Source organism: Mobula hypostoma, chromosome 8 (assembly GCF_963921235.1).
Source record: "Mobula hypostoma chromosome 8, sMobHyp1.1, whole genome shotgun sequence".
Classification (NCBI taxonomy): Eukaryota; Metazoa; Chordata; class Chondrichthyes; order Myliobatiformes; family Myliobatidae; genus Mobula; species Mobula hypostoma.
Window position 1 is genome coordinate 106,344,591 of NC_086104.1, and position 15,808 is coordinate 106,360,398.

At 38.6% G+C, this 15,808-nt stretch overlaps 1 protein-coding gene across 1 annotated transcript in view; it reads right to left on the bottom strand.

The window, feature by feature from the left end:
* The window catches only part of LOC134350819 (zinc finger protein 292-like), a 205,750-nt gene that overhangs the window by 11,326 nt on the left and 178,616 nt on the right, over window positions 1-15,808 (bottom strand). The window contains exons 5-7 of the mRNA XM_063056556.1: window positions 14,653-14,855; window positions 13,996-14,132; window positions 10,674-10,815 (exon numbers count right to left, since the gene is read on the bottom strand). Coding sequence (XP_062912626.1) covers window positions 10,674-10,815; window positions 13,996-14,132; window positions 14,653-14,855 — 482 coding nt within the window. The remainder of the gene's footprint in view (window positions 1-10,673; window positions 10,816-13,995; window positions 14,133-14,652; window positions 14,856-15,808) is intronic.

The window sequence follows — 15,808 nt, forward strand, 5'->3', positions numbered from 1 at the left end:
CAAATTACTTAGATGGGCATTTTGACTGGCATATACCAGTACAGCCACAAGATCTATTTCTATATTGTATTACTCTGACTCTTTGATGTTATAAGAACTAACATGTAGGTTACTGTAGTGCATCAATTTCGGGGATTGCCTTACTTAGGGTTAAAGCAGATTTTGTAAACAGCTTACCACAACATCTGATTAATCAGCAGCACTCCCATACCGGAGGACTGCCCAAATTATCTGCCTTTATAGTGTAGGGTTTTCAGTAATATTAACTGTAATGTTAACTGTTAATTATAAAATGGCTTCTCTGAAGTGTTATAATGAAATGGCTTTTTGTAATGTTAACTATGAGGTAATGTTCTCTGTAGCTGAAATGTTTGTAGTTATAATTATAGATAACAGAGGAACTAACCAATGGAAGCTATGTTATTCTATCTGTATGAGTGGGAACCTGAGTCAGTGCGCGGGCTTTTCGGGAGGAGAACCGAAGAGGAAGGACGTGCTGGACGCGCTCTGGTCGACCACCGTGGTTGGTCCCAGGCAGCGGGTTGAGGAGGTCGGAGGAGATCGAATGGTGGAAAGAAGACCCCGTTAATTGAGCTCCAATGGTTGTGCACGAAGTGGTTGAACTCTGATAAGTTTGGCGCCTTTTACTTTCCTTTTATATTTTATGTCTATTAATTACATAGTTCCAGTAAGATTTATAAAGTGTAATCTGTAAATCATACATTGCGTGCTGTCTGATATTTTATGTGTGAGTTTGTACCAGGGTGCATTACACAGCAACTACGCAAACGTGAGACACGGTTTGGCGGGCGGACAGGGTTTCCCCTAGACAAACACGAGCTGATAGCCCTGAGCGTTACACTAGCCTTTCAGACACTATTATCCTTTCAACCCAAAACTGACTCTCAGCATATCTCACCTACTACTGTGCTAGATTTCTGTTGTGGGAAAATAACATTCTATTTCACAGAACAGTTAATTAAGCAGCAGTAGTCGCAGAGCTCATGAAACAGATGTCCTATGTATAGACTTTTAAAATGAAGGTGGCATCAAGCAATGATCTTTAACATCAGGAAATGCCTATACCGATCAGACAGCTCTGTGTACTATTTGAACGGTTGTTAAAAAAAATTATGAACAATCCACTGCACATTTGTTATGGGGAAAAAAGTGTCATTCTCAAAAAAATACTCGTTCTTCAAATATAACAATAGAAATTCAGCAAGGTCCACTAGGTATGTCTTTCAGAGAATTAGTATTTTTTAAGAAATCATGCTGGGTCTCATATAATCTGTATTCATGATATGGCCATTTCCTTTAAATTAAAAAAAAAGCATGAATACTGTAAATGGCTAAAATCAAATGTTTTGAGAAAACTTGGCACTTAATAAAATATATTGTTCCTTAAATAATACAACAATATTTCTTAAGCATATGGAAATTATGGAGATCATCATCCAAATAATCTACTCTTAAGAGTTATTTGTTCACACATATGAGAAAGAAAGTTAAAAAATTACTATTGCACTAAAGACAGTGGAAACCCTTTTACCAAAGGCATTTAATAAAATTGGGAACAGGCTCCTAAATAATTGGATTACTAATTTGTGAAAGAAACACAGGTGAGAATGGCAATGGTCACATTTTCGCAATCAGTGGCTGCAGGAGGAGCAACAGAGATTGAGGGATTATATTTAAAAGGTTGTGGTAGCGAGACTTAGATTGTTCACCAACTTACAAGGGGGAGGAGGTTTGAGAGAAGATTTGGTGCACATGCACAAGTTGATGATGTGTTGAGATAGGAAAACAGGGTGCGGCTGTTTCTAAAGATCAGATGGCACAAAGTAACAGACAAATAATAAGGCGTTGGGGGAGGTCGTAATGTGGAAATCTATTTTAAATGCAGAGTGTTATTATTTGAGACTCAATGCTTATAAGGGTAGTGGATATGAGGGAAAACAATTTGAAGGCCATTCAGGAGCAGAAGAACAGGCTCAGGTAAATTCTTCTACAATAAATTAGTTTGAACTCAGTGGGCTGAATCATTTACTTTGATTCTTTAACAATTCCTGTAACTCACAGAATATTGGAAACATTGTTATAAAGCATGCTTTAGGGATAATAGACATTGCAGAATGATATGATGTAAACAGCATTTTCAGAATCTAAAGCACAATGCACCCACCATCAGAATTGGACCTTACTAAATCAACACTTGGATTTAAATTATGCTGCATCATTTCAATTTAAAGTAGATTTAAACAATAATCTAAATTTGACATTCCCTGGACTAAGCATATGAATCTCATCCATACTGCAGTTAAAAAATAGACCTAACCATCAAGTGAAAAAATTACAAATCATCAAAATCTAATTAATGCCATATCCTTGGATTCCAGTGTCTGCAACTGAGCTTCATTGCATTATAAGAACTCAAACTTTGATCTTAAATCTCATCTTGAAGGATGTCTCAGGGGATTTTGAAATGGTAAAATGTATGTGAGGACTAATACGGCTTGCATGGTGTTAAAAAAATTTAGATGAGAAATTAGATGATTGCGGCAAGGCAGGTTGGTAAACTACCAGAGGTAGCAAGCAAGTTACGAACAAGAGAAAATCTGCAGATGCTGGAAATCCACAGCAAAACACACAAAATCCTGGAGGAACTCAGCAGGTCAGGCAGCATCTGTGGAAAAGAGTAAACAGTTAATGTTTTGGGCTGAGATTCTTCTTCAGGAATGGAAAGAAAGGGGAGATCAGAGTAAGGAGATGGGGGGTGGAGAGGAAGAGGTACAAGGAGGTAGGTGATACATGGAACTGGGAGAGGGAGAGGGGTGAGGTAAGGAGCTGTGGAGTTGATTGGTGAAAGAAATAAAGGGCTGGAGAAAGGGGAATCTGACAGGAGAGGATAGAAGACCATGAAAGAAAGGGAAGGGCCAGGAGCACCAAAGGGAGGTGATGGACAAGTAAGGAGATAAGGTAGGAGACGGAAACAGGAATGGGGAATGGTGAAGAGGGGCAGGCAATTACCAGAAGATCAAGAAACTGATTACCCCCACCCTCACTATCATTCAGGGCCCCAAACAGTCCTTCCAGGTGAGGTGACACTTCACACGCTAGTCTGTTGGGGTCATCTACTGTATCCAGTGCTCCTAGTGTGGCCTCCTGTATATTGGTGAGACCTGATGTAGATTGGGAGACTGCTTCACCAAGCACCTTTGCTCCAACAGCTTCAGAAAGCGGTATCTCCCTGTAGCCACCCATTTCAATTCCACTTCCCATTCCGACATTTCAGTCCATGGCCTTCTCTACTGCTGCAATGACGCCACACTCAGGTTGGAGAAGCAACACCTTATATTTTGGGTAGCCTTCAACCTGGTGGCATGAACATTGATTTCTCAAACTTCTGGTAATTGCCCCTCCCACCTTCTTCACCATTCCCCATTTCCGTTTCTCTCTCTCACCTTATCTCTTTACTTGCACATCACACCACCCCCCCCCCAGGTGCTCCTCACTCTTCCCTTTCTTCCATGGCCTTCTATTCTCTCCCTTCCGATTCCCCTTCCTCCAGCCCGTTATCTCTTTTACCAATCAACTTCCCAGCTCTTTACGTCACCCCACTTCCCAGTTTCATCTGTCACCTGTCACCTTACACTTCTTCCTCCCTCCCCCCAACCCTCTTACTCAGACTTCTCCCTTTCCTTTCCAGATCTGATGAAAGGTCTCAGCTTGAAATGTTGACTGTTTACTCTTTTCCACAGATGCTGCCTGACCTGCATGTTATGTGTGTTGCAAACAAATTACATGCATCGATAATAGAAGCGTAGGTTATTAAAACAGTTTATGCTTTGACTTTACAATCTTCATAATATTTTGCCATTAGCTGGAATAAAGGTGAGAATTTTGGGCATCATCATACAATCTACCAACACTTGCTTGACAAATTTTTGGTTACAACATCATTAAGTTGTGTTTTAATTTAACACACAGTATAGTACAGAAGAGAAACAGGCCCTCTGGCCCACAATGTCTGTGTTGGCATATGCCAATCTAAACTGGCCACAATCAAGACTTACGTCAAAAATATAATTACTTATAATCAATTTTATGATAATTAATCAAGAGTATGCAGGGGCAGAACCTTTCTTCCCCACTCCAAGTTTCCCTGATCATTAAAGCTGTAACCAAAGAGGTGGTGGAGTTTAATAAATAAGTGTACAAATAATCAAAAATAAGCAAGTTAATGGATTACAGAAAAAAGTAATGATGAAGTATGGACATAACTGCTTGCTCAGAGGAGAGATCAGGCACAGTGGAGCCAAGGGCTGCCTTTTTCGCTGCAGTTTTTCATAATTTTACTGTACACTGTGTTCATTTCCCTCAGGCTTCTTACAGTCTACTAACTTCAACCATCTTATCACATATATTTTTGTTTATTTCTACTTCATATACAGTTGCAAGAACAAGTTTGTGAATACTTGTATTGTTTTCTGTATTACTCATAAAATATAGTCTGATCTTCATTTAAGTCACAATAATAGACAAGCACAATCTGCCTAAACTAATAACACACGAACAATTCACATCCAGGCTGGAAAAAAGTATATGAACCCTAGTATTTAATAACTGGTAGAACCTCATTCAACAGCTATAACCTCCACTAAACTTTTCCTGTAGCTGCTGATCAGACTTGTACAACGGCAAGGAGGAATTTTAGACCAATCCTCCATACAAAACTATTTCAGTTCATCAATATTTCTGGGATATCTTAAATGAGCAGCCCTCTTCAGGCCATGCCACAGCATCTAAGACTTGTCATTCCAAAACACAAATTTTATTCTTTTTAAACCATTCTGTTGTTGGTTTACTCTTATGTTTGGATCAGTGTCTTGTTACATCATCCAACTTCTATTAAGCTTCAGGTGACATATGCTACCCTAACATTCTCCTGTAAAATGTCTTGAATTTATTGATCCCTCAACAACTGCAAGCTGTCCAGGCCCTGAGGCAGCAAAGCAGCCCCAAACCATGATGCTCCTTTCACTCTGCTTCACAGTTGAGATGAGGTTTTGGTGTTGGTGTGCAGTGTCCTTTTTTTCTACAAACATACAGTGGCATGCAAAAGTTTGGGCACCCCTGGTCAAAATTTCTGTTACTGTGAATAGTTACTGTGAAAAGTGAAATACTGTGAATACTGTGAAAAGTGAGTTGAAGATGAACTAATCTCCAAAAGTCATAAAGTTAAAGATGAAACATTCTTTTCAACATTTTAAGATTAGTGTATTATTTTTGTTTTGTACAATTTTAGAGTGAAAAAAGGACAGGAGCACCATGCAAAAGTTTGGGCACCCCAAGAGATTTGAGCTCTCAGATAACTTTTACCAAGGTCTCAGACCTTAATTAGCTTGTTAGGACTATGGCTTGTTCACAATCATCGTTAGGAAAGGCCAGGTGATGCAAATTTCAAAGCTTTATAAATACCCTGACTCCTCAAACCTCATCCCAACAATCAGTAGCCATGGGCTCCTCTAAGCAGCTGCCTAGCACTCTGAAAATTAAAATAAATGATGCCCACAAAGCAGGAGAAGGCTAGAAGAAGATAAGCAAAGCGTTTTCAGGTAGCTATTTCCTCAGTTTGTAATGTAATTAAGAAATGGCAGTTAACAGGAACAGTGGAGGTCATGTTGAGGTCTGGAAGACCAAGAAAACTTTCCAAGAGAACTACTTGTAGGATTGCTAGAAAGGCAAATCAAAACCCCCGTTTGACTGGAAAAGATCTTCAGAAAGATTTAGCAGACTCTGGAGTGGTGGTGCACTGTTCTACTGTGCAGTGACACCTGCACAAATATGACCTTCATGGAACAGTCATCAGAAGAAAACCTTTCCTGCATCCTCACCACAAAATTCAGCATCAGAAGCTTGCAAAGGAACATCTAAACAAGCCTGATGTATTTTGGAAACAAGTCCGGTGGACTGAAGAAGTTAAAATAGAACTTATTGGCCGCAATGAGCAAAGGTATGTTTGGAGAAAAAAGGGTGCAGAATTTCATGAAAAAAACACCTGTCCAACTGTTAAGCACAGGGGTGGATCGATCATGGTTTGGGCTTGTGTTGCAGCCAGTGGCATGGGGAACATTTCACTGGTAGAGGGAAGAATGAATTCAATTAAATACCAGCAAATTCTGGAAGCAAACATCACACCGTCTGTAAAAAAGCTGAAGATGAAAAGAGGATGGCTTCTACAACAAGATAATGATCCTAAACACACCTCAAAATCCACAATGGACTACCTCAAGAGGCGCAAGCTGAAGGTTTTGCCATGGCCCTCACAGTCCCCCGACCTAAAGATCAACAAAAATCTGTGGATAGACCTCAAAAGAGCAGTGCATGCAAGACGGCCGAAGAATCTCACAGAACTAAAAGCCTTTTGCAAGGAAGAATGGGTGAAAATCCCCCAAACAAGAATTGAAAGATTCTTAGCTGGCTACAGAAAGCTTTTACAAGTTGTGATACTTGCCAAAGGGGGTGTTACTAAGTACTGACCATGCAGGGTGCCCAAACTTTTGCTTCGGGCCCTTTTCCTTTTTTGTTATTTTGAAACTGTAAAAGATGGAAATAAAAAAAATAATCTTACTTAAAATATTAAAGAAATGTGTCATCTTTAACTTCATGCCTTTTGGAAATCAGGTCATCTTTTACTTGCTTAGCTATACACAGTAACAAAATTTTGACCAGGAGTGCCCAAACTTTTGCATGCCACTGTAGCTGTGTGCACTTCTGCCAAAAAGTTCAACTTTTGTCTCATTTGTCCACAGAACACTGCCCCGGAAGCATTGTGGAACATCCAGGTGGTATTCTGCAAACTTGAGATACGCAGCAATGTATTTTTTGTAGAGCAGTGGCTTTCTCCATAGTGTCCTGCTATGAACACCATTCTTGTTCAGTATTTTTCTTATAGTGGACACATGAACAGAGACTTTAGAAAGTTCTAGAGATTTCGGTAGGTTCTTTTGCACCTCCTTCAGCACTGCAAGCTGTGCTCTTGGTGTGATCTTTGCAGGACACCACTCCTAGGGAGAGTAGCAACAGTATTCAATTTCTCCCATTTGTGGACAGTTTCTCCTACTGTGGACTGATGACACTCACATCTTTAGAAATGCTGTTGTAGCCTTCTCCAGCTTCATGCATCTCCACAATTTTTCTGAGGTCCTCTGAAAGTTGTTTTGATCAAGGCATAGGGCACATAAAGAGATCTTTCTTGAGAAAAGCAAGCTCTGTCAGTAACCTGACTTCATGTCTCTTTTTTTAAAAATATAGGGCAGGACACCTCTACAACTCAGATCGTCAATCTCCTCATTGATTGGAACACCTGACTCCAAATAGCTTTTGTAGAAGGCATTACCCCAGAGGTTCACATATATTTTTGAACCTAGACTGTGATTGTTTAAGTGGTACACTCAGTATTGATGAAAAGAAGTACAATGGTTTGTGTGTTATTAGTTTAGGCAGATTGTGTTTGTCTATTATTGTGACTTCGATGAAGATTTGGTTCCTTGAGATTGTTATAGCTGGGGGTGGTAATGGGGACAAACTCCCACTACCTATTAAATGCTCTCAATGGCATCCAGCTCCTGGCCACCACGTGTGGCTTAACTACAAGGCAAAGGTAGGTTACTAGCACTTTAAAACCAGTTGCTTTGGGCAGATGGGGTTCATCAGCTGTGGTTGGCAGCTCATCTAGGAGCAGGAAAACTCTGATCTCAAACCTCTGCTGCCTTGCAGCTATACCCACACATGGGAAGGCTTTGGGAGTAAACCCCGAGGGAAAAATCTGGAGCTGGAGTCCCTGAGCCTGACTGAAGACTCCTGCGGAGCTGCTGGTACCAAACTGTACTGATCTTTGCCGTTCCTTTGGGTTCACCAGATGCGTGGAGATGGGGAGCTTGTACATGGGCAACAACTTGCTCTCCATATTGTACTGTCCAGACTTGTGTATCTACACTGCTAGGATGCAACATCCATGGTTGACCCTGACCGACGGAGGCCTCACTCACTCACATGAAGATCAAATCACCTTTTATGAGTAATAAATGCAGAATAACTGGTAATTGCAACGGTTCACAAACTACTTGTCGCAACTGTACGCATTCGAATCTTACAAAGCATACTCGTTGTTTAAAAACAAACTCTGCAAAATTGCCTTTCAAATTTTGCATATTTATTCATACTGAAATCGGAGTTAACCAATAAGCCCATTAGTCTATACTAGCCTCCAGGAAAGCAATCCCATCAGATCCATTCTCCCCTCTCACTTCTCTGTAGCTCTACTCATATGCAAATCAACTCCTCTCTCGTTCTTACCCATACTGAGGAATAATTCACTGTTGCCAATTACCCTCCCACCTTGGGGGAAATCAGAGTACCCAAAGGGAGTCCACATAGTCACAGGGAGGATGTGTTAATTCCACAAAGGCAGTACTGATGGTCAAGATCAAACCTAAGTCTCTGGAGCAGTATAGTAACAAAGCTATGTGTTGTATCACCATTCAGTGCTGAAAATGTTTACTTTGTTATTACTCTTCCAAGCACATTCAACTAATTATATGCATCTTGAATAATACAATAAAGAGATCTATTTTCTACTCAGTCCAGATCTACGGCATTCAAGTTCGGTGACCATGACCTATACTGAAAATCCAGGTAGGACCTTGGTAAAGCGATTAGGGAAGCCAAAAGACAATAGAAGACCAAGCTAAGAGTCCCAGTCCAGCCATCAATTGTGGCAAGGCTTGAATGCAATAATGGGCTACAAAGTGAAGTCAGGCAGTACTGCTGGCAACAATGAATTTAGGCAGCATCCTTTCCCAATGAGCTCAATGCATTCTATGCACATTTCAAACAGGAGATCAACGAAATGCCACCACCCCTCTGAAGTCTTCTGATCCACCTTACCCACAGTCATAAGACATCAGATCAGTCTTACTGGTCCCCAGTAATGTCCTTAGATCTTGCACAGACCAGCAGGTGGAATTCTTCACAAACACAGAGAAGGAATATTCAGGAAGGCACTAAGAACCTCAAATTCACATATGAGGAGCAGGTGTAAGTGCAGTTTTAAGTGGTGCAACAAGTGCATCAACCCACAAACAAACCAGCTGCCAAGTTGCCAGGCATCTCCTGCCAATCTGTGGATGATCATGGTTACATTGCCCTCATTAATCACCTCACAAATCAAAAAAACTGCAGTGGAGAAAGTTATTCTCAACCTCGAGGCACTGTATTGGAAGAAGAAAAATGACCTAACTGTAACATCACAAAGAATATTGAAACTATTAGCTTTATCTGGAGTGAGTTCTGCATAATGATTTTTATAGCTAGCCATTGCAAAGGGTAAAGCAATTATAAATAGAAATGCGATTTTTATTTTTTGTAATTGATTGAATTATTGACTGGAAGTAAAAGTCAAGTACAAATCTATGAGAATCTACATAACCATTGATTTTGACATTCACCTCAAAGTTAATGTTATAATCAAATCAGCTTCTGCATGCATCCTACTAAAGACACCCTCTTAGCATCATCTTTAATAGCAGATACTTCAGAGCTTAAGGGTGTAAAGTCAATATTTGCATTTTATGTAATATATTAAATTCAGTATTTATATTTGTAATAATTTAATATAGTAATTAATGTAATAATTTGTGCATCAAATTTCTGCAGATGTACCATGGAAAACATTCTGACTGGTTGCATCACTGCCTGGTATGGAGGCTTCAATGCACAGGATCGAAAGGCTGCAGAGGGGTTGTGGGCTCAGCCAGATCCATCACAGGCACAAGTCTCTCCACCATCGAGGACATCTTCAAAAGATAGTACCTCAAGAAATTGGCAGTTATCATTAAGGACTCTCACTATCCAGGACATGCCCTCTTCTCATTACTACCATCAGAGGTGTGCAGGAGCTTGAAGACACACACTGAATGTTTCAGGAACAGTTGCTTCAATCAGATTTGTGATCGGTCCATGAACCCATGAATACAACCTCACTATTCCTCTTTTTTGCTATTTATTTTGTTTTATTATAATTTAATGTAATTTTTTATATGCCATGCACTGTACTGAGCCACAAAACAACTAATTTCATGACATATGCCAGTAATAATAAACCTTATTCTGGTTCCAATCTAAGCTGATACAATTGCAGAATTCAGCAATGGACTAACATTAGAAGAGACAAGCCAGCCTGCCTTAAATATCCAATTATGTTTTTTGAAGAGAAACAGGGGAGTTGTTCAGCTACCTGGACCTATATTTCCCTCAACTAAGATACCAAAATCAGATGCACTGGTCATTATTTTAGTTTGCTGTCTCTAGGATGCAGCTGAGAATATACACCAATTTACAAAACAACAGTGACTACTTTCCTAATGTAATTTACCTAGAGATGAGCTTGAGATATCCCAAGGATGTGAAAAGTCACTATATAAATGCTTTCTTCAGCCAATAATTGCAAATTTATGAAAACTGCAGAATAGCGATTCCAGGTGTTAAACTGTTGAGAGATGCATTTGCAGCATCTAGGCACATTCACTTTTGAGTTCAAATCAAAAATTAAATTGTAATTAGTTTTCAAAATGTACAGAACAGAACTTTACACAATAAATTATTCATACCTCTGACTGTATGACCTTAATCAAAAAGAATATGTGATAAACTGTTTTAGACAACATGGAGAATTGCCGACAGCATTCCAGAAAGGTTAAGGAAGATGACTCTATCCGTTGCTGCAATTTGCTCCAGAACAGTGTCAGCTCCCTGAAAACAAGAAAACATTTATCCATTATTGACCTTGTAAGTCAGTGTGGGGTATGACTAGCAATACAGCTAGCAAATTGGCTACAAAATAGCCACTCAGTTTGGTAGGAAATGAAGCAGGACTTTATCGTGATTCCAGAGTCCAAATCTTAAAATACAGTTTCAAAATTTGTGGATGACATCAAATTGGGAGGAACATTGAGAAAGAATTCAACTGTTTACAGGATGACCGTAACAAAATTAGTGCATTTTACAGATTAATTTTAAATATATAAGTGTGAAGTGATACATTTGAGGAATAGAGTTGACAGATTGTTTGGATACTAAGAGTCAAAGGGAGCAAAGGAGTCTAGATACACAGGTCACCAAAAGTAAATTGTTAATGAGAATGTAAAAACATAAATCCATTCACTAGGAGCTATTTGTGGAGGGATAGGAATGAAAAGCAGACAAGTTATATTAAACTTTCACAGTTGTTTTGAATACTTAGAACTACCATTCAGAGTTCCAGTTTCCTTGTTACAAAAAGGGTAGTGGCACTTTGGACAAGAGATAACAACTGAAGTGATATGTATAGTGATGAGAAAAGGCTGAGCAGTTTCAGGAGAATACTGAGGGATAACTTGTTAGAACTTTTTTGCAGAGATAATGGTTGTATACAGAACAAGAGAATCCAAAACTAAAGCAATAAATACAAGACTCTTATTACATCCAATTGAAACTTTCAAACAAAATGCCCTTTTCCACTGTGTTACTTGCTATTATAAAGAATTGCTAAAGAAAGTCAAAGAATAAAAGTGATTTTGATTAAACAAAAAGGACCGGCAATCAGAAAGTACAGATAATTTAGTGTGACATGCAGAAACACCTGTGAGCTGCAAATCACTGACTTGGAATGCATTGCCTGTAGGTGTTAAGAAACACATTCAATAGGAACATTTAAAAGTAGATAGCTTACTGAGGCAAAAAAATAAAGATCAGTGAAATAGGGAATTTGTCAAAGAACCAAATAAAAAAGACAGTTATTTCTTTGTTACATCAGTGTTAGGTGTAATCATGTATACACTTACAAGCACATGAACAGAAAGGAATGAAAAACATGCCAATATTCCTTATGTTCTCTCACTGTAACCCAAAACATACCTGCATTCTCAGTTTCCCAATTCTGATAATAGGTTATTGACCTGAAAATGTCAAATGTTTTTCTCTGCATATCATATCTGATTTGATGAATATTTTCAGCACTTCGTTTTATTGCAGATATGCCAAAGGATTAAGAGGAGTTTAATGTGGAGCATAAACATTGGCATAGACTGTATAGTTAAATAGCTCTTTCCTGTCTGAAATGCTATTAGCTCTCAGCCCTGTCCTGTGTCTAAATGATGATCTGACAAAGAGGCTGACTTGTTTTCTTGTTTCTAATGCAGCTTTGCGTTAGTCATTAAATACTAAAATGTTTAGTCTTAAATGGAAGAGATTCTGGAAATCCAAAACAACACACACAAAATGGTGGTGGAATTCAGCAGGTCAGGCAGCATCTATGGAAATGAATAAACAGTTGATGTTTTGAGCCAAGACCCTCCTTCAGGATATGTTTAGCCTTTCCATATGAGAATACTGAACAGTATGATGGAGCAGAGAAATGAAACCCGTCCCATAACTTTATGAATCAATTCTTAATTGGGTTCCCTAAAATAAATCTCTTCCATTAACACAAGATATCCATTACATTGGGCTGCCTGAGCCATCAATTGCTTCTAAGTCATTCTTGTATTTCAATTAATGCTCCCATACTAATCACTTCAGCTTTCCTATAATTTAAGTCCAAATTTGTGATCAAATTTTTCAGCATAATTACATAGTGCTTTCCACAACTGGTTCTTAAGCAAATCTCTGAAACCCACTGAAAAAAATTCTATTGTTAACACTTTCTGAGATCAAATGTTTGTTGAATAAATAACTCCAATATAATTCATAGTAAGACTTGCAATAATGAAACAAAAATACCTACAGCACTCTTCGATTCCTTCTGAAATATTCTTCTGTTAATGGAAATTGCAGTTTATCTTTGGCTGTAAGCTGAAATGCAGCCTTATTTGTGAAGAGGAAGAAGTTGTATTGTTTGTACATGTACGAAGCTTAGACAGTGTTAGTCCTAATAAGAGTAATCTAGGGTATGAAATATCAGAGCTTGACTTTCGCACAAAGGAATCAGAAAGCAAAGTTTATTGAGTGCACTTCATTAATGTGGAAAGATAATTCCTTTCATCAGTGCTCATATTTTCCACTTTTGATAAATACGGCAAATGTGACTTGTTAAAGAGGAAAATGATACCATAAATACTTAGTTATTTGGCGTATTTAGAGCGGAGATTGATAGGTTCTTGATTAGTAAGGGTGTCAAAGGTTATAGGGAGAAGGCAGGAGAATGGGGTTGAGAGGGATAATAAATTAATCATGATAGAATGGCGCTGCAGGCTCAATGGGCAAAATAACTTAATTCTGCACCTATGTCTTATGTTCTTAGCCAAACTGCTGTTTGTTTTCCTGAATGCCCTGTAAAACATAACTGCAGGGCTCCTCAGAGGAGTCCCTATCCACAGACAGTCTGACGAGGGTCCTTTAGGAGGAATTAGGTTGGCAAGAGAGAAGTTGTGGAGAAAAGCTTGGAAATTTTCTGATGGAAAGAGTGTAAGGTGGGAGGAGGAGATGTCATTAGGGGAGGGAGTCTGTTACTAGTAAGATTTCTGGAACTAGAGGAGAGACATTTCTATTCCTTGCAATGCAAAACAAACTTCAGTTAAAATTAAGCCAGGTATTCAGTCATAGTGTAATAGGTAAATGGTGGTTTATGAGCAGAGGCGGCCAGTGCTGTGTCCTACCTTTCTTAACTGGGAAATGGGTGGGTTCAAGGCAACTTTACTTACTTTTTGCCAACGAATCTCTGATACAACCCTAACCTTCACACTTTTGACTAGGCTGGAGTTCTGCTGTTTTGCACTGGTTAATTGATGAAGAGAAATCATTCAGCTGGGATTGAATGGTCTGGTTTAATTTAGCTGTTAAAATGTGAATGCTATCTACTCCGGTTGTAAAACTCAACACAGAATCAGATTAATTTAACAAATGTTTCTGTAATATTATGTTAACAGCCTCCAATAACTGAGAAGGATGACTGACCAAGCACAATATAGGTCTCCTTGTTGAAGCTGCCGTGTGAGGAAGGCTGTGCACAAGATGAGGGCTAAATTCTCTTCCCCATCGGATTCCAGGTTACAAATCATCTCCAATGCATCTTTGCAGTCAACAGCTGAAATCTAAAAAAACATAAACACAGATTCAAATTAGAATGGCCAATCCACTGTCTGTGTCTCTGGTAGTTGTAGCACTTTGCGGTTTCATTTCAGATTTCCTATATGTGCTTTTTGCATTGCAATGGATTTTTTTTCCCCATTAAACTTTTATGGCTGTTTTGCAATCATACACATCAAAACTTACCATGTACAAGACTAGAGATGAATGTGAATGGAATCTAATATTCTGACTGTGTATCTGGGAATCCACTGCTCCTTGCTTACATTTATCGACGTATTAATCATGACATTTTATTTAAAATTATTTTAAAAGTAAAGACAATGAACTGACTTTTAGAAATGTTAATAATAGCCTAGAAATAAATGTTAATCAACTGCAGGTATCATTAAACTGTTTCACAATAGTACTGCTGAATACAAAAGACCCCAGTAGAATACACATGCCTGTTACAGTAGTTCAGCAAATTACTGAACTGACTCTAATTTGAATAAACAAGGATATCAGTAATTGAATCGTGCTTACCTCTTCCATCAAGGTTTCACTTGATGATGAAGTACAAAGACAGGTTAGGTAAATCTGTTTAAAAATACTCTTTGTACCAATTTCTGGATGCTCAGCACAAACTTTTGCCAGCTTTGCAGCCTGATCAAACCTCTTTCCCTTGATGAGGTGTCGGATTCGCATTTCAAGAAGGGCAGGACCTTCCTGCATCAGAAATTCACTCACTGCAAAGATCAAAATATCAATCAACTCAACAATGTTTGCTGCTATCAAAGAATTTTATAGTGTATAAGTTTTGAGGCTTAGAGTAATTGCACGCCGCCAAACTCCACCTGCTGCAGCTCAACCACTCAATTATTACACTCTTTCATTGCATAGTGGCTGCGGTGAACCATTTTACATACAATGTCAGAAAATAGATCTGGCACAACAGATTACTCAAAAGATGCAGAACTTCCAAATATACATAGAACATATACTTTAAATGCTTTTATATTTTGCGCCATTAAATATATTTTGGTCATATGACCAAAAAGGAACAAAAAGTGTCATAATACAATAGAATACAAGAGGCAGTTATTCAGTCCGATGTGCCTGTGTCAACTTTTTGTAGAACTATCCTGTTAATCTTTCTAAATCTAGCTCTAAATCTATTCTTCAAAGAATTTATCACATTCTCTCAAGTTATTAATATTTTTATTAAATTAGCTCTTATTAAATTTGCTTCTAGCACCCTCCTTTCAGATATTCTAACTTGCTGTGCAATGGCCCTTTATTCTACCTTTCATTTACCATTTTGAACCTACAGCTTCTGGTTAAATTGTTTTTCCCCCTCCCCCCACATAACCAGTCTAAACAGAAAAACAGCAGTTTCCCCTCAATACTGAAATTACTGAAGTCCTGCATCAATAGCAGCATTTTTAGCACCCTTCAAGACCATTATTGGCATCTTTTCTAAAATATGAAATTCAGATGGAACGCATGCTTAATAAAGATTGAGATGACTTTGTTGCTTTCGTATTTGTGCTGGTAAAAAGCAGAATTTAGTCAAAGATCCTAGATTTTAAAAACGGATATTAGTCTTGCAACCTTCAAAGATCTGTGTACGTGCATCCATTTAACTTAGTTCCTGCACCTCTTAAAACTGTGCACATGGCTTATGCTGCACTCCTCCTTC